Source organism: Polistes fuscatus, unplaced genomic scaffold (assembly GCF_010416935.1).
Source record: "Polistes fuscatus isolate 324 unplaced genomic scaffold, CU_Pfus_HIC Scaffold12, whole genome shotgun sequence".
Classification (NCBI taxonomy): Eukaryota; Metazoa; Arthropoda; class Insecta; order Hymenoptera; family Vespidae; genus Polistes; species Polistes fuscatus.
Window position 1 is genome coordinate 2,825,003 of NW_025113020.1, and position 20,847 is coordinate 2,845,849.

General features: G+C 28.8%; 1 protein-coding gene across 2 annotated transcripts in view; it reads left to right on the top strand.

Moving 5' to 3' along the window:
* Positions 1-19,820, top strand: part of LOC122513518 (protein kinase C, brain isozyme) — a 44,093-nt gene extending 24,273 nt beyond the window's left edge. The window contains exons 4-14 of one of the 2 annotated variants that reach the window (XM_043629925.1): positions 3,369-3,480; positions 10,084-10,212; positions 11,274-11,427; positions 12,053-12,281; positions 14,436-14,567; positions 15,521-15,694; positions 16,821-16,912; positions 17,512-17,713; positions 17,775-17,963; positions 18,717-18,857; positions 19,041-19,820. In XM_043629925.1, the coding sequence (XP_043485860.1) occupies positions 3,369-3,480; positions 10,084-10,212; positions 11,274-11,427; positions 12,053-12,281; positions 14,436-14,567; positions 15,521-15,694; positions 16,821-16,912; positions 17,512-17,713; positions 17,775-17,963; positions 18,717-18,857; positions 19,041-19,193 (1,707 nt within the window). In that variant the 3' untranslated portion in view covers positions 19,194-19,820. The remainder of the gene's footprint in view (positions 1-3,368; positions 3,481-10,083; positions 10,213-11,273; positions 11,428-12,052; positions 12,282-14,435; positions 14,568-15,520; positions 15,695-16,820; positions 16,913-17,511; positions 17,714-17,774; positions 17,964-18,716; positions 18,858-19,040) is intronic. The other variant, XM_043629924.1, reaches the window with a different exon arrangement.
* Positions 19,821-20,847: the final 1,027 nt, after the last annotated feature.

The window sequence follows — 20,847 nt, forward strand, 5'->3', positions numbered from 1 at the left end:
CCCACGATGTTCAATATGGGGATCTTTTATAACACAGTAGATGCCCCAAATTCTGTGACGGGAATGTGGTGGTACGCCATCTTATTGGAAAACGGATTCTCTGGGCGTATTCTCTTATAATTGTGGCATTAGATAATTCTCAAGCATATTCAAGTAACTGAAATTCCAGTTACAGTTGATTCAGCAAAAATTAAAGATCCGTAAATTTTTACGATTGTTTTAAGCACAGAAAACATTTACTTTAGGCGAGTCCCGTATATGTTTGATGTGAATTTTATGATCATTCCGTGTCAAAACATTATGACGGTATATTTTATTACTTGTATGAAAAGTTGTTTCGTCATTGAGCATAATTTTATTCAAGTAATTTTGATTAGTATCAATGTTTTTCATCATTTTAACATAAAACTCACGTCGTTTGACTTTATCCTTATCATTCGAAGCTTGTGTAAATTACAATTGGCTGTAATAAAATTCGATAGTTATACTGTATTTACAGAATTTTGTAAGTCGTTTACTTTTTCCGTAATTTGGCTTAACTTTTGTATAACTAATTTATAAAAAAAAAACCGTAATAAAATAAAATTACAATTTATTATGATAATTTGTATAAACAATATAATTTATAGGTATAAATTATTATTTTTTACGTTGTACACATTCTAAAGATTTTTAAGAATATGTTAATATTCTTTGTTTAGAAAAAAAAATTAATTAATAAACAATTTTACAAAGCCTTATGTAAAATTGATTGATATAAAAATAACTTTCTACACTTAAAATAAGTAAATTTGACCTGCACTCACAGATGTCGAGTTTTCAGAGAAAATGAAATGAAATTATTGACAAAAAGAAATAAAATAGAAAAAGAGATGATAAATGTTAAAAATATAGTTTTTACAACAATGGTAGAAATAAAGATTTGAACATAAAATTAGTTGGGAATACATAATCCCTTTGCGTGTTGTTCAGTTTATAAAAGTGATTCGTGTTTTTTTTTCTGTTTTTTTTTTTTATTTAAATTTCTGACACCTTTTATTCCACATTCGCGTGCACGATTTCATTGTTCCACGATATTATTAAGTGTACATATTACACATATACATAAATACACATTTACATAGTATAAACGACTTATTAGTCTCTTGCGGTTAAAAATCGTCTCATGGTTTTTTCTTTTTAATTATTTTCTCTATCTTTTATAATAAAAAAAATTCTAATATTCTCGTTTGTAAAGTAGATAGGATTGGAGAAAAGACACAAAAGCTAGCAAGGACTTTGCATTTTCTCCTTTTTTTTATTCAGTAAACATCGTTATTGCATCGTTGCATCGAGTAGTGTAGTATTGAATTTTCTCATACTTTTTTTTTTCTTTCAAAAAGAATTATAGGATAAAAGATATTTAATCGTATTTCTCTTGTACTTGGATTTGTATATATAATCGCTATGTAATTCATTTTACAGCATAATACATACACAAACATGTATACACACACACATATATATATATACAGATACACACGAATTCTCATAAGTATACGTTTCATTACGTTCTGTACATATCTATATATATATCTATATATATGTAAATGTGTTCTAGTTTCTGGTGTTCAAATGATTGTTTATACATCGTATATTTCTAATCAGTTGTGCGTTACATGCCTCGTCGTTTAAATTGTCGCCATTTTGTACATTTAATTAGAGCACCGTTCGATTTGCCGTGTACACTTTCTTGGATGTCTTTTTTCTTTCCCTTATCGTTATCCTTATCTTTATTCAAATTGTATTTTCTTTTTTTTTTCTTTTTTTTTAATTGCATTCACCTGGCTTTAGTGTATTATTTAATGTTCTTTATTTTCTGTATTTTTTTTTAATCGGTAATCATTCCTTGCTTCGAAATACGATATATATATAGGTTTTGCACTTTAATTTCACCCTTTTGCACTTAAAATAAAACCATTTGCACTTTAAAATCCCACCCGTTTGTGCAAGTCAAATTGCTAAAGGGAAAAGGGACGAGTTTGACTTGCAAAAAAGGTATTATGGAATTTTAAGTGGCAAAAAAAAGGGCGGAATTTATTAAAGTACAAAACACTTATATATTTCTCTTTGTTGGCGAATATAAAAACATTTTGCGCGATACATTTTCTCCAATTTTTCTTCGACGATATTAAACAAACAAAAACAAACCGGAAAATATTTGAATATTCTTCTAAAATTCTTTGCTCGCGACGATTTTCATATATCTCAGCAGGAGACATCCTCGATTGTACATGTGTCCTTCGATTAAAAAAAAGAAAAAAGAAAAAAGATAAAAAAACTTCATGAGATAATCAAGTATATTTTGTTCTAAACAAAGTATCACGGTTAACAGTTCCTTTCTTAAATATTCACCCTACGGGAAATTAATTGCCGATAATTCGATAAAATCGATGTAACATGTTAGAACAGAAGATGTGTGATTAGATATATTAGATATATGGTAAAGGGAAAATATAAATATACATTTGTATTTGATACGAGGCATGCAGGACGAGGTAATGCACTTCTTATTAATTACATTTGTTAAATTAGTGGTTCGTCTCTTTACTAAAGGATTCTTCTTGTTTATACAAAAAGGGGAGAGTTTTCTTCTCTGAATAATTAATCTCGTCAAAGAATACATCATCTTACAGGATAGATTGTAATTAGGTATTGCGTATAATGAAAATTGTGTATAGCATAAATTATCTTCTTCATTCGTTACGTTCCAATATGCGAACGTTACCATTGTTGATTTTCTCTCTCGTAATAGGTATGTCGTTAATCTTCCGTCTTAAATGAAATTTCATTATCCATTTAATCTCCCAAACTGAAATATAATTATATTTCGTCAGAAATATATATCTGATTATAAATCTAATCTAATGATTATTTATACATTCAATCGTAAATCATTCGTCACGACACATCAACCGTAATCCTTTCCCTCCCCCCCAAAATAACATTCCGCAAATAGTTTGCTTAATCGTGAACGAAATCAAATGAAATAGGACGATTAATATCTTATTAGTGGTTTTTTATGGTTACTAAGCGTGTTACAAAAACACCATAATAGAAGTTGATCGTCGATGCCACCACGCCTACCACCCTACCATCACGCAGTTGTTAAATTGGTTTCATTTGTTGCTTCATGTCTGAGCTTTTTTGAGATGATGACTTACACTTAAAAACAAGTTTAGTCATCGTAGAAAAGGAAAGGGGGTTTAAACTTCGTAAAGGAATATTATTAGGTATCGATCGGCACACCACCGTCTCTCGATCTCTCCCACAGGATCAGACCACAATGAAGGACCGGGCTTCTCTGGGCCCCTGTTTCTTGTTCCCAGGCGGTGAGCGCCCCACACAAATGGGAGGTTTTCACTTACCTGACGCCAACCTTCTGCGACCACTGCGGCTCGATGCTTCATGGTATCTCGCATCAGGGACTCAAGTGTTCAGGTAGCTAAATAATTGAAACAACGACAAATTCTCTAGTCATAAACATTTAGCTCATTTTCAATTTAATGATTTCTTTCTCATCTCTCTCTCTCTCTCTCTTTCTCTCTCTCTTTATCGACGACGAAAATCAAAATCTCATTTTTTTCAACGTTGCTGCCGTCTGCTGCTGCCGTCGCTGTGTTCCGTTCTGTTGTTTTTTTTTCTTTTTTTTCTTTTTGAAGTTATACTTCTTTTGGCGCGTTTGGGAAAATGTGATGGGAGTGGATTTTTTTCCGAACGACACGATTTCAAATTTACGACATGAAAGTTGTCTTCTTCTCTTCTTCTTCCTTTTTTTTTTTCTCAAGCGGGTCACCCATCCAAGTACTAATCGTATTCAGCGCTGCTTTACTTAAATGATCGAGCGGGAACTAATACTATCACCGTGCCATGGCTGTTGACGCGTAAAGTAATTCGATATGTCTCTCTTATATTTAGTATGGACTGATATCTATATTTTAATATTTTCTTTTTCTTTCTTTTATTTTTTCTTATATATATTATTATTATTTTTTTTTTTTAAGTTATTTATTGAAGTTATTTTTGAGATTATTGAGGTTATATTCGTTTTGGTACGGCAAAGAAGTATAACTTCTTACGTGCGTACATGAGTACACACACCAGTTTTTTTTTTTTATTATTCTTTTAACCCTTTGCACTCGAGGCCCCTTTTTCGCTTGCGCGAACCAGCAACTCGAGACGAATTCGGCCAAATTAAGTATAGACATTTTACGGGTACTTTAAAAACATTTATAAACAAACAAGTGTATAGAAATAATAAATTATCATCAGTTTATTCATTTATATGTCGAAAAAAAGAAACTTTGATAAATATTACACTCTGTAAACTAGTTTTGGTGTGATATTTAGTGAAACAATAAGCCAAAATGCATTCTTGGTTTATCAGAGCACGTATCACAGTAATACGAAATTTCCCGTTTACTTTCAGTCGTGTTACGGTCAGAACAAACCTTGCAGTCCTTTTTTGTGCATTTTTTGCACACTTGAAATAAGCCGGGCGCCGTATCGGCGCCGCTCGAGTGCAAAGGGTTAAAATAGGGAAATTTAATCGGACGATAAGAATGGTGCGCGATTGATTCGTTCGAAACAAAATCATCTTCTCGTCCTTCTTCTCAGATTTGGGTGGCTCCTGATATTTTTCATTCGCTCGGAATATTATTCGCATATTTATTTATATACTACTGGCTTCTGTTTTTTTTTTATTTTTTTTAACCAATGAGTTGGGTCGGACGAAAATTTCGTGCCAATTTTTTTTTTTTTTTTTTCAAAAATATTTAAAAGGTTACATTTATTACGATTTTATTATTTGATACCCACGGAAAACTGACCCACCCTTGCACGTGTCCTTGACGAAATTTTGACATGCTTATATCATTAGATTGTTTCAAAACATTCGTGACGAGTTTGGAAAATATTGTATGTGTATATTTAAAAATATAATATACATATATAAAAATCAGGGTTATCCATTGTCCTACAACAACGAGTGAGACTCGTGATAAGAGATTAGGATCAAAAACAATAAGGACGAGCCCCTGACTCGTGGTACTTCGTTCGGATCAAACTTAAACAAACACGAGTCAGACTCGTTGTTCAGTTGTTCTCGATATTTTCTTTCTTAATTAAATATAAAAAATGTAATTGTTAATAATATTATTGTCCAATTGCAATCGGGAATTAGCGAGTGGAAAATGGGATTAACTTTTCAGGAAGCTAAAAATATTTATAAAATGGCACGAATTTTTATTGGGCAATTTAATATATAATAAAAAAATAATAATTTATATTTTTATATAATTTTTTCGAACGTAAATTTATTTGTAATATAAGAATATAATAGTTAAACATTTGATAACTATAATAACATATATCGGTGATTAGTACAGTCTTGATAGAAAGTTTAGGGGATCGTTCAAAAAATACGTAATTTATAAATAAGCACGAATTTGTCGGTTTTAAATAGAAAAATAAATAAATAACATAAATTTTATTTTAAAGTTTAAAAAAATTACTAGTAGGATTATATATTTATTTCGTAAATCAACGTATGTAAATCAGATTCTATAATGACACAATATTCCGTGTAAGTTTTTAAATATATTCGAAAATAATATAATAATTATCCTAAAATTAATAACATTCTTGTTATAAACTAAACCATGATGTGTAAAATCGGACGATATAGGTTCTGCTAAATGAATGAATATTCCTTCTCGTATCGTGCCACGTGCACTTTCAAGCAAACCCCAAACGTTTCTGTATGTGTGTGTGTGTGTGTGTGTGTGTGTGTTACGCTTATTGGCGAGTTTCACGCGAGTTAAACGCGAAAAGTATAGGAGGAAGTCAAAGAAATTCATCTTTAGAAGATTCAACACACCAAACACACAAATGGCACGTAATCTCATGAAGATTTTGTTCCTCGATTATCCTTTTTATCGTTTATCACGTAGTAAGTATTATTCTTTAATTTCATATACAATTCTCAAGGTTACGATCTTTTCTCAAGGCCAAGATCTTTTTCATCAAACAGGAGATCGATTTTAAATATTTAAAAAAAAAAAAACACATCTTCTTCAAACAGAACATCAAGATTTTTGCAGTATTATGCTATTTTTATTATATTGTCAATAGTATGCTAGTAAAATTTGTTTTTAAACCATGTTGTTGGTGTTTGTGCCTAAGTATATATATCAACATTTAAAATAGATCGTTACAATACATTTCTTTGTCTTCCAAATGTATAAGTAGTTGTTTGTTCCTTTGTTTATTACAAAATCGATTCTTTTCAATCTCTCACTTAAATCTTTCTTCTGTCTCTGTTTGTCTGCCGTTTCTCTTTCTCTCTCTCTCTTTCACTGTATTTTCCCTCATCATTTTTTCTTCTTTTTTTCTTTTAAACATCTCGATGTAGCTGCATGATTATGTTCGACGAATTTTGAAGTATCAGAAATATCCGCATGAACCCTCCCCCCCCCACTCCACACCCCCGATTATGATGGAATGTTTTATAATTGGTTTCTTTGACACTCGTAAGTTGTGAAACGCGATTTAATTGAGAAAGTTTATTTGGAAAATACGACAATAAATCATGTAGAAATATACAGGGTGATTCACAAATCGAGTGATTTTTTTTTATTGACAGTCTAATCGAAAATATTTTTATCGGATATATTGCACGATTATGCAATGGGGAGATTAATTTTAACGATTATTTAGGAAATGTTTTTTGTAAATATTTTTTTCTTCATGATTTTTCAAGATCATCTTAAATTTTTTTTTTTGCGAATAAAGTATTTAACTATGCAGGAAATATTTTTTTCATACAATGTATATTTTATGAATTATTTTGAAACGTCACGTTCCGTAACTCACCCTGTATACGTAATAAATAAATATATATTTTTTTACTCGAGAGTAATTTACTTTTATAATATAACATACGTTAAAATTTTGGAAGTGAGTGTACAATTGTTATATTCGCAATAAAAGTGAACAAAAAATATTACGAACAAATGAAATTTCTGAGATACGTTTTTATATTTGTTTTTTTGTTGTTGTTGTTAATTGTTAATAATATACATTCGTATTTTTAATGGCGGATAAGGAAGTGTTATTTTTTAGATTAGATCTAAAAGTTTATAAGCAGGTTAGAAAAAATTTGATATTCAGTAATACGATACGAATGAGTAGTTGTTCCAGTTGGCCGCATATTTTGTGAAAAAGGACTAAATCAAATAATAAAAGTAGTGAATAATATATATTCAAAAACTAAATTACGAGTTCTTTAAGTATTAATGCCATTCCTGAGGTTTACAAAAATCGATTCCTTTTTATTTTTCTTAAATCAACAGTTTTAAGATTTTTTTTACGAATTTTATCTGATATACTTGAAATTTTGAACAAATTTTCTTAAAAATATATTTTCATTGAAAGTATGATATCCTTTTCTTTGTTTAATTTTTAAATATTTTTTCTTTTATATCGCAATTTTTATTCCAAATTTTATGATATTTTGTTCTTTAAATGGCCGCCATTTTGTAAAAAGATTAATATTCTTCTAAATGTCAACGTATTTCCATGGTTTCTTATATGTTCATCATAAAAAAATTATGTTTTTTGTTTTAAGATGAATCGCCTAGCAAAAAATCTGACAAAATTTTCCTTTTAAAAAAAGAAAACAAAATAAATGTTACGTGGGAAGTAGCCTGTGCTCAGCCATTTTGATTTTTTTAAATTTATATAATTCATATTGTTTTGTATATAAATATACGTAAAATAAGATCCGTCTTTTCCATTAAAAAAAGATGTATTTATTTATTCTGAAAAAAATTAGGGCAGTGGTACTCAACCTGCGGCCTGGAAAACACAGTTATACATAATCATGAATTTTTTTATTTTTTTTTAATTGAAATAATAAACTGAAAGCCACAATTGACTGACATAATTTAAATGTTATAATAGGCTGCCTAATAGGTTAATTGAATTGAAAAAAATGATACGTATTAAGAATTCGTATTTATTTATTTAGTAAAAAAAGGAACCTTTTATAAACCTAACCTAACCGAAATGATTACAAATTTATGTCAATTCCAAGAATCATATTAATATTGAAATAATGTTTAAATATAATAATGTTTGAACAAAGTACTAGTATTGTATTCCTATTGACATATTTCTTTTCTTTCTTTCTAGTCATCGGTTGTGAAATTATTATTTTTAAAAACAAAAAATAAATTATTAAATCATGTAATATATACAGCTAGTGGAAAAAAAGGTTGAGTACCTCTATTCTAGTTCCTCAGGGGTGGCATTTAAAATTTTTTCCTGTTCCTTATATCTCGATTATCATTTATTCTTCCGAATATATCAAAACAGGTTTTCGACTACGTAATCAGCTGTTCGTTAGTTTGGAAAGGAAGTGTCTTCAAAGTTATCAACGAGAATAATCCTTTTACGATATTCTTGTCGTAGTTTTACAAACGAGTCATGGTTTTACTACGATATATGCACGATTACGTTGATTTTATATAATAAAGTATAACAAATTTGTAACTTTTATTTCTTTACGATATTACGCGTATTGCAATTTTGTGTTTAGCATTAAAAAGTAATTATTTGAGAAATTGTTGTAGTCTCGATTTATTTTAAAAGCACACTATAATGCAGAGAATTGAAAATTTACACGTAGGCAGCACCCTAGTTATCCCCGTTCTTAAAAGTTGTATTGTACTTGAAAATAATACAAATATAGGATTCGTGAAAAAAGTTGAACTGACTGAACTGACTAGACCGAGACTCGAAACGGGATTCTTCCACTTTTCGGATGACTGCTCTTATCAATTGAACTATTCAAAACTTTTGTTCAACTTTCTCACGAATACTTATTTTTATTTGGTATTGAGGTGTTCGATTCCACACTTGATTATTCTGCAATAGTATTCGAGCCCGAATATTTTTCCTTTTACAAACAAATACTCGATAAACTTTCGGCCCCACCGACAATTAATTCCTCGGATTGCCACTCGTGTCGTTAGCGTCACCACCTTCTTTTTCATATTTTAATAACAATATTTTCTCATATTGTCGCACAATTTCCAAGTGTGTAAACCGAACTATCCCTCCAAACCGATCGAATTAACAAATTTATAGTATTCGTGAAAAAATTAAGCTGCCGAATTTTTCGTTTTCCGAGCAGATGCATTTATCCGTTGAGTTATTCGGACCACTTGGTCAACTTCCTCACGAATACCTATTTTATTTGGCATGTAGGTGCTCGATTCTAAACAAATTTAGATACTTTTTTTTCTACTTGTGCATGTTGATAATTATCGTAGAGACTTATAGGCATTTTATAAGCACACATATGATAGCCTTTTCCTCTAGCGACATTGTGATTTGTATATACGAATTTGCATATATGTATTTACGTGTTATCACCGAGCTGCCAGAGTCGCAATTAGATTTAACATATTTATTATACTTATACGTAGGAATATCAAATATTTCTCATCTGTTAGATTTTGTTCTTTCCATTTTTGAACTGTATGTGTAATCAGGTATCATAATATTCATGCACAAGGACTATCGAAGCATACGCGTGGAGAAGTAAGACAAGGAAATTACGTTTACAGAAAATACTCTCGGTAGTATTCCAAACTCGTTTTTTTAATATATTCCTTTGAATTATTTATTAAATACGTCGTACATTTTTCTATCGCATATACATCGTTGTAACATTTATTTTATTTTGTTCTTTTTTTTTTTGTACGCTGAAGTTACAACGTAATATTTCGATAATCAATTATACAAGAATGTGTTATAAAGTATCGAAAGATAATTGAAAATTATTAATTTTAATACAATTGAAAAAAAAGTATATGATTGAGGTATATGATGATAGGAAAAATAATATACGCGTTGTGTTGATTGTTTATTAAATAATGAAATATTTATACGAGAAAGTGGGAATCATGGCTATGGATCTTGTAGCTATGACAAATCAAATAGATCCAATTGATAATCCGTAATGATCTGATGACTTAGCATGCGACATGAACGTACACAAGAGATGCGAAGAGAGCGTACCAAATCTTTGCGGATGCGATCACACCGAAAGACGTGGTCGTATACATCTTCTCATCACTGTTTCCGGTAGCAAGATGACCGTCGAAGGTACGTATAATATGAATATTTTTATAATTCTAGTACAGTGGAATACCTATTATCCGAATGTGTTTCACATGTTTCACAATACAATATAAAACGAATCACATAAAACACGATTTATAGTGTGATTACAAAATGATGTAATTCTGACGCAAACAACCTAGATGCAACATTATTTTTGGCAGGGTGAAAAATCTTCGCATAATATTTTTAGGTTAGTACCGAGGAGAATGCAGTAACGGATCAAGTCAAGTGGGTACCCTAGCGGTAGCAATTTCAGGATCCTTAAACTTAAATTAGAAAAAAAGAACGAGTTCGCAAGAAATTTTCATTAATTTATCAATACAAAAGAAAATTAATTAAAAAACTGAACAAATAAAAGAATCTCTATGATATGTCGTCTTTTAAACACACACAAGTGTTGCCAGATTTGATTAATATAGGTGTTTTTGTACTCTCCCTGTTATTGGATTTATTTTTCTACGAACATTCTCTCACACCTATTCAATACTACTAAAGGGGTCGTGTTTTTTTACCACCTCTCTGGAGTCAACAGCGCTCGGTTTTTGTTTTTTTCGAACGGTTCATCCATTCATTTTATTAAGCGTGCCAATGTTGCTTGATTTTAACGGTTCTGATCAAAATCAGTAATTCAACGTAATAAAATTTGATTAAATTGACACCTTGTCTTACAAAAACGAGTGAGACTCGTGGTAAGAAATTTGAGGCAAAAACATTAAGCACGAGCCTTCCTCGTGACACTTTGTTCGGATAAAAAATAAACAAGTTATGCGATCTTAAAATCATTTACCGGTCAAATACAAAGAAATTTCGTACTCAACTCAATATTTGTGTTAATAAAACGTTTAATGTATATTTTAACGTATGCTAACATATGTTTTTTTTAAATACATGTATGAAAATCAACATAATATTTATTCAATTATTTACTAATTTCATTATCCGAACATTATCCGATGTTCTCAACTTAATTCGGATAATCGAGGTTCCACTGTAATCATGAGATTTTCATTACCTTTGATAATATTTTGTACGTTTTGTTGCAGTAAAGGAAGGACGAAATCTCATTCCAATGGATCCTAATGGTCTTTCGGATCCTTACGTCAAACTGAAATTGATTCCCGATTCGGACACCGTGAAGAAGAAAACGAAAACGATCAAGTCATCTTTAAATCCTGAATGGAATGAGACGATCATATTGTGAGTTATTTTATTTCAAAATATTTTCATTGTTATAGACGCATATATGCGTCCAGCGAAAACTAACAATGTGTACTAAGAGCGCATATATGCGTCCCAAGACATTTGTGTATTAGGACGCATATATGCGTCCAATGTAAACTAACTTTGTACTAAGAGCGTACAGATGCATTCAGTTCTAAAATATCTGTGTGTACTAAGAGCGCATTTATGCGTCCCAAGACAACTGTGTATTAGGACGCATATATGCGTCCAGTGTAAACTAACTTTGTACTAAGAGCGCCTATATGCATCTAACGAAAACTAACTGTGTGTACTAAGGACGTATATATGCGTCCAAAAAAATCTATTTGTACAGGCTATGAATGCAGTTCTTTTTTCTATAGAATTTTTTAATTGCACAATATCACGAACCGTTTAATGCTATTTTTATATTACGAAAATCAAAAAGGAGTCATAACAGCATCTGTTTCTTTATTAAATAACATAATTCTATTATATATGTTTTGTTTAAAATTGAATAATTATAAAAATAATATTTTATTTAATTTTACTTTTATTTTCATTAATATAAACATAAACGAAGATAAAGAATTACTTACGTAATACGATTACCTGTTTTCAGTGATCTTAAACCGGAAGATAAAGATAGACGATTGTTAATCGAAGTTTGGGATTGGGATCGAACTTCTCGAAATGATTTTATGGGATCACTTTCTTTTGGCATATCAGAACTGATTAAGGCGCCAGCTAGTGGTTGGTTCAAACTTCTTACTCAAGAAGAAGGAGAATTTTATAATGTACCTGTGCCAGAAGAGGGGGTTGATTTGGCAGAACTTAGAAGTAAAATGCGGGTGAGTAAAATAACTTATGACTAACTTTGAGTATAGAATAATTAGCATGATGAATGGAATCTGGAATATTCGATAATCGAACTTTTCGATTTACACTGTACCGGGAAGAAATTATTTTACCAAGTTCAAAAATAATTGAAAGTTGGTTTAACTTAGTGCAGAATCTAATTTTTTTTAGTATTTGTATAGAAAATAAATTGTTCAATAAATTCATAATTACGTTCAATCTGATTGTTTCATTCATCATTTGTGCAAAAAGTATTTTCGATATATTGAATTGAATATTTTTTTGATCGCGTTTATAATTGAGTTTATAAGTTAGAACAGTGGTTCTCAAACGTTTTCTATCTTCGGCGTCATTTGCTAAGTCCAAGATTTCTCAAGACGTTTTGCGTTCAAATCTATAAAATTCATCTTGCAGAAAAGTTAAAAGTTCTTTTTATTAAAGGATTGGCTAAAAATATATAAAACACGTTTTATTCGTCGAGATTTCATCAAATAAATATTAAGTTAGTTAATGGTTTGCACCAAGTTCGCTTAATTTCGCATTTTATCACATCAAATTGAAAAAAAAGCTTCGCGGTGCATCCTTTTGGGGTTTCAGTGCAAACTTTGGGAACCACTGAATCAGGATGTTGTCATTAAGTATGAAACGTCCTATTACTTCGCATACTTTTAGTTCGAAATCAGACATTTCATGCTTAATGACCTAATATAATTCGTATTACTTAGGGTTCAAAGAATACGTAAGACAGTACTGAAAACGAGAAATGGCTTTTTCGATGAAACTAGGATTAAAATATTTTATCAGCATTTTCTAAGTTTTATCTTTTTTTTCTCATAAAATTTCGAGTAAAACCAATTTATTTTTCCAATTTTATCATGAAAATATACGACTGGCAATTTATTAGGTCAATGAAACGTCCGATCACTCCGTTTAATTTAGTTCGAAATCGGACCTTTCATAACAAATGACCTATTATTTCATTCATTTATTCTGAAAGGTCTTTAATTATAGTGCGTGATACAATATTTGTCAAAAATCATGTTCTGCTAAATTTTGTTTTAAAACCACTAAAATGTAGATTTAAAAGAAAGCAGGTAACAGAATTCTCGTTCCCCGAAATGCTTCGTTTAGAAAACATTAGTTGTCTTTCAATCATGGCCCAGAAAGATATATTTAATACTGAAATCGTGTCGAGAAAAGACTCATTTGAACGAAAGAAAATTTGGATCGTAATTTTTTCAGATAATGTTCTTTTTCAGGCATATTCTTTTATTAATCATTTCTGGTCTACTCACACGAACAAATTCGTTCTGTGGATCAAAAGTTAAATAATTTTTTGAATGTGTCATATACGTTGATAGATAGCACATTCACAATCAGATTAAGAAATTGAGTTTCTGTACCAGTGGTTCTCAAAGTATGCACCGTAGAGACTTCCTCACAGATGTGCTGTGAAATATTACACAGTTTTCATAACTTTAATTCCATTTGTAATTTCTTATTTGCGCAAAGCCGGCTTTTCAGCAGTTGCTATGATAAAATCTATGTATCGCGTGAAAATTAATGTGAAGAAGGAAATGAGAATGACTGTATCGAGCCCGATGATTTAAGAAAATGTGCAGCAACCAACAGCCTTATTCATTTAATTAATTATCATAATTAATTGAATTTCCATAATTACACTTTTAATGATATAAAATATGTGTTATTTATTTTTACCTAGCTCTTACAAAAAATGATTGACTATTTTGCAAAGTTATTTGTTAGAATTTGACATAGGACGCCTTTGAAAAATTTGGATTCAACAAGGGCACTAAAAATTGAAAAACTTTGGGACCCACTACCCTAACTAATAAACTGAATTATAAATGTGACGCGAATAAAATATATTGACAATACTTTTTGCGTAAATGAAGTTTTTTTTTTATGTATGACAAATTCAAATGGACCGTAATTATAATTTTTTTTTACCGAACACTTAATTTCGTATTGGAAACAAAGAAAAAATTTTGATACGGCTCTTATTTAAGTAAACTTTCTATTATTTCGTAAGATTTAAAAATAATGTTTACCGGTAGTGTATATGTAAAACATATATTTTTTTGTTTGTTTATCTTTTCATTACACGTGTATTTACGTATTTTCAGAAAACATCGGTTACGAAAAAGACTCCAACGACGCAGGATAAAGATGTTCCGCACAATATGGGAAAGAGCGATTTAATAAGGGCATCAGATTTCAATTTCCTAATGGTTTTGGGCAAGGGTAGCTTCGGAAAGGTAAATTCACGGATAATGTATTAGATTAGCTTATAAGTTTATTCCTATTTGGATCGTATTTATAATTCATTTTGACCTATCATGTCTTATTAATATATTTTTAATTAAATCATATCTTATTTTTTTGTATACTTAATAAATTAGTTTGTCATTTATATTTGTTCACATTAGATTTAAATAAAAATTATTTAAAAATAGAAATCTATATACAATTCAAACGTTACGTGTTGTATTTTCGTAACATAGCAAATCATACCGTAAAATAAAGTAAGTTTTATAATTGAAGAATTGTCCAACAATAGTTTCAATGATTTACGAAAGTAACAGTTTTAATGATCAGTAGACTGTAAATGTTTATTTAAATAAATATTTGTAGAAGATACGAAAAATGATACTTGGGTAGAAATTTGCTTTGCTGTTCGATGATTTTAAATCTAATTTTTTATTTCGTATATTTTGTATATTTTGTATATTTTGTATATTTTATATGTTTTATATCAATTTCTTTTTAAACATTTCTATACATATACATATGAAATATATCACTTATATTTATTATCTGTAAATTATAGTAGATTTTTTATTTTAATAATTTTTATTTTATTTTCTATATTTGTAAATTATCTCATTGGGAATAAAATCTCGTTGAAATCAACGTGACTGATACAATATACAATAATATAAGACAATGTTACTCAATTTGTCATACAAACTGTGGACAAATTTTAATGATTCGAAAAGAAAGTATAATATAATTCAATTTTGGGTTAAAATTAAAACAGAAAAGTATTCAAATTTTGTGAATAAATAGTTCTCGCATGATTTATCGAATAATAATTTCTAGTAACACTAATACCAACGAACTTATGAATAAACTTGATATTTTTCTGTATTATTGTATAAGAATTGAATACTATCAGGAGGAATTAATTGTTTTGTTCGTTATTATATAGGTGCTGTTAGCAGAAAGAAGAGGAACTAATGAGTTATATGCCATAAAGATACTCAAGAAGGATATTATTATTCAAGATGACGACGTGGAGTGTACGATGGCCGAAAAACGAGTTCTTGCTCTTTCGAGCAAGCCTCCTTTTCTTGTACAATTACATTCTTGTTTTCAAACTATGGTACGTTTTAAAATAACTTTATTATAATTATATCTGTAACATACAATGGGTATTGAGAGTATTCGTAGACCAATTAATTGTTAAAAAAAAGCTTTGTGAAATTGTTTATTCATTAATTTTGCATAAACAATGAATATGGGCATATTTTCAAAAATCTTAAGAATAAGAATAAGAAGACTAATAATAATTTACTTGTATTAAATGTAACAATTAATATTCGGTTCATTGATATTAAATTATTTATTACTTTTGTTTGAATTTCAATAATTTCCCGCCATTTTATAACCGTCATATCGAAAATCAAAATTATTGAAAATAATGGAGACTATTTCGAAGAATAACAAATGTATGATTAAATATGGACTACGAAAAAGACAATAAAATTCAAAAATAAGTGTAAAAAAAAACAGTTGAACATCTAACAAATTGTTTAAATATTGATGGTTTCTTTTAGTACAGTGGATAGTTTTATATGAAATCAAACGTATCACGTTTTAAAAATAAAATATTAAAAATATTTAAAATATTTTGTTACAAAATATACTATAATTATAAAACAAAATTTCACAATACATAACCTCAAATTTATTTAATTTAATGTCGATAAGAATAGTAGAAATTATAAAAATCGAGCTAGACTCGACATAATATTTGTTTAACACACTTTGCATTGTTGCAATACAACATTTTGTTAAGACTTCCTTTCTTTGACGTATTTTGTAAATTAAATAAGTTGTTGATAGGTAAAAAGAAAATTAAAAAGTACGAAGGGTTAAATTAAATTAAATACCTTTTTTTTTTATGAATTTTGGAAAACTTACGAGATTTACTAATACTTTTTGCGTGTACATTTCAATTTGTTTATTGTTTTTTCTTATTAATTTTGAAAATTATATAAATAAATAATTATTTTTTACGTCGTATATATTCTAAAGATTTTCAAAAATATGCTCATAATTCTTGTTAATAAAAAATTTGTTAATAAACACAACAATATCACAAAGCATTTTAAAAAATTGATTAGATACGGAATACTTTTTCTATACTCGTTTTATATATTATAACAAATTTATTATATCATTATATTTGTTTAATTTTCTTGGAATTTAAATTGTTATCGTTTTAGGATCGTCTATATTTTGTTATGGAGTATGTAAACGGTGGTGATTTAATGTACCAGATCCAACAGTGTGGCAAATTTAAAGAACCCGTAGCAGTGTTAGTATATATCTTTGTATTTATCTGATTTACAAATCGATAATGTTAATGATATTAAAGATTACGTAAAAATACGTGTCGAAATAAATCTTACGAACAATTTTTCTTAATTATTATCAAGGGGGTTGTATTTTCTAATAACAAATTACTATTATTTCTCCCACTAAATATTGAATACACTTTTATTATCACACGCTAATTATAATTAAAAATAAACATATTACGATCTATTTTAAATATTTAAATTATATTCTGCGTATAATATTATTGCTTCTTTTCGTTTAACTTTAATATAAGTGTAATTTTTATATTGTTAATAATACTATTTTATCCGATTAATACTATTTCGTGCATCCAATTGAAAATAATACAACTTTACGTTTAATAATTTATTGTTACAAAAATTTGATTTTCAATACGTGTATTATTTAATTTTTTAAAGCAACAAAATTTGAATTAATAGTGGGGGAAGTATGAAAGAATTTGTGTTAGTTTTTCTAAGCCTTATAAAGAAAAAAAAAATAAACTCGTGTATATAAATATTAAATTTATAAAATATAATAGGATGACTAAAATATATTAGTTTTCTGTATTTTCAGATTCTATGCGTCAGAAATCGCAATCGGACTGTTCTTTTTACATGGTCGCGGTATCGTCTATCGTGATTTAAAACTTGACAATGTTTTGCTTGATCAGGACGGCCATATAAAGATTGCTGATTTTGGAATGTGCAAAGAAGGAATATCGGGTGACAAAACAGCTAAAACATTTTGTGGTACACCAGATTACATAGCACCCGAGGTAAACTTCATTATTTTTGTTAATTTTGTTAATATAATACTAATGAATATTTATGTTTTAGATAATCTTATATCAACCGTATGGAAAATCTGTAGATTGGTGGGCATATGGAGTACTTCTTTACGAAATGCTTGTTGGACAACCACCATTTGATGGTGAAGATGAAGAAGAACTCTTTGCAGCAATAACAAATCACAACGTCAGTTATCCCAAAAGTTTATCCAAAGAAGCAAAAGAAGTCTGCAAAGCAGTAAGATTTTTTTCAATAATCCGTTTATTCCTAAAATACCGTGGAACCTCGATTATTCGAATTAATTAGAAAACATAACTGTCAGATGATCATTTTTATACACAGTACCAATTAAAATTATTTTATCATTTTATGAATTAATAAAATAAAAATAAGAAATAAATTGTTTGTTAAGAAAAATAATAACGTTTAATCTGAATATGTCATCCATAAAAAAAGAAGTACTACATTTGGGCAAAATGTATTTTAAATATATTGATTACTTATTTTTTTGTATGTTATGTGTTCGCATAGTTTTCAGTAGTTTTTTAGGATATTAATTTAAACCAAACTTTTGTTAAAAATCAATAGAAAAAATGACTTTTGTATTTTATAATCTAAATTAGTTATATTTTTGTGACCTTAACATTCGGGATTTATTCGATTTTCTTTCATTATTGAAACAATCATTTATAATAAATAAATATCTATTATATTTTCCTTATCTAGAAACCATGCTCTTTATCATAGCATTATATATAGATTTTTTGTAGTCATTTATAGATTTAGTTAAAATACAGAACATAAATAACAAATCTATGCTGTTGTTAGAATATTTTTGTGACTGACTGTATCTATCTTTCCATAGTGTTTATATATTCTAGATTCTCTGTATTACAACTCATTTACATTCGTTCATCCATACTTATAATATTTATACACACATTAATGTTATCAGCAGAATTTTGTATGCATTTGTCTTTATTGTTTCAGTTCCTTACGAAAAATCCGAGCAGAAGACTCGGCTGCGGTTTTAGAGGTGAAGAAGACGTCCGTAGTCATGTTTTCTTTAGGCACATTGATTGGGAAAAAATAGAAAATCGCGAAGTGCAACCACCTTTTAAACCAAAGATCGTAAGATATAATCTGTTATTAAATTTACGATATTAATTTTTCTACTTTTTTCTTATTGATCTAATACCAACAGTCGATAAAACAGTTTCGAACGTTATATAAATTGATAAGAAAATAATGATTTTTAATACTACGATTAAACAACATTGATGATATTAACAGTACTATTTTCTTTACTTTCAGAAACATCCCAAAGATGTGAGCAATTTTGACAAACAATTTACATCGGAAAAAACGGACTTGACCCCAACAGACAAACTCTTCATGATGAATCTAGATCAAACGGAGTTTATGGGTTTCTCGTTTCTTAATCCAGAATTTGTGCAACATATTTAAGATAATATCTCTCTTATTAGCTTTACTTCATCGGTCTATTCTTTGTATATTATTACCTATTAGTATTTTCTTTATTTTCTTTTCTTTTCATAATTGACGTTATCTGTTTTCACTCAGGGTTACTCTCTTTCCTAACATTTTCCTCTACTCTCTATTTTTTTTTATGTTTCTCTTTCCATCTTTCTCTCTTACTCTCTCTCTCTCTCTCTCTCTCTTTCTATCTATCTATCTATCTCTCTCTTTTTCATGCTCTCATTTTAGTAATTATATCTTTCATAATGACATAGAGTAAAATACGAGATGCGTAAAATACTTTGTCATTTTTCATGTTGTAAACCAACATAGACAAATCTTTCGATGTATTTTTTAAAGAAATAATACGCCCATGTTAGCGCGTAAAATGTATTATTATGATTATAAGATAATAACGAGACGCCTGGTGCCGATCGTTGAAAAGAGGGATTCGTAGGACGAATTCGAATTTTCGATTTAGCGGAGAAAATTGTATTTCATGGCGGTTGTGTAAAAAAAAAAGAAAAAAGAAAAAAGAAAAAAGAAAAAAAAAGGGAGATCAATTTAAACGAATAACTTCTCGAGTAAAAATAGGCCCGATCGTGTGCGACGACAAAAAAATTTTAAATCCATTTTTAAACGATCGCTGCATTTCTTCTCCGCATTATATTATTGCATTTACTTCAGTAGTTTCTACTGTCGCCTTCCAGAGTATATATAATATATATATATATCGATTTGAAGTAATATATTATATATACGCGTATACACACATACACACTTATACAAAAATGATTAAGATAATAATAATATATCGATACGTATATAGCAACAAAAAAAGAAAAATGAAAAAAGAAAAAAGAAAATTTTTTCCTCAGTACGTATTTTTGTTTCGAAGTTGCACTTATTGTTCGTTTATTTCGCTAAAAAAAACAAAATAATAATAATAATAAAAAAAAAAGCCAACAAAAATAGTTGACGGGTAGATTGTAATAAGAAAAAAAAAAAAAAAAAAAAAAAAAGAAGAAAAAAAAAAGTTAGTAGAATTTTTCAATGTTAACAATGGTTCACATTATTCTCGTCTAACAAGAACTGCTCCAACAATGTAGATCAAAGTCTCGATTAGGAACAGAGCTTGTATCCATTTTACTTTATTCAAACAAATTGTAGGTTATTTACAGTTAATTAATATAGTCACGGGAAAAACGTTTAACAAAATTTACGCGGATTGCTGATAGTTTTAATTGACTGCTTTTGCTTGATAAAAGCCCTTATACACAAATATTAGAAATACTCTTTTATGATCTAAATATATATAGATATATATATATTTACTTAGATTTTTACACATTATTTATTGTGTTTTAATTTATCCGATAGATAAAAATGAAATCAAATATAATGCTATTTCAATTAGAATGAATATTTATCTTGAATTATTTGATTTATCAACTTTCTATATCTATTTCTACAAAAGATGTAGCTTAAATGATAAACATATTTATATATATACATATATTGTCGCTATGAAAGAAGGATATGAGCTCCATTTTCGAGACAATCAACAGATAATATGAAAGAATACGGCCAATATGTGCTTCCGTATTTGAATTTTTTCGGGGGAAAGAAAGAAAATATAGTT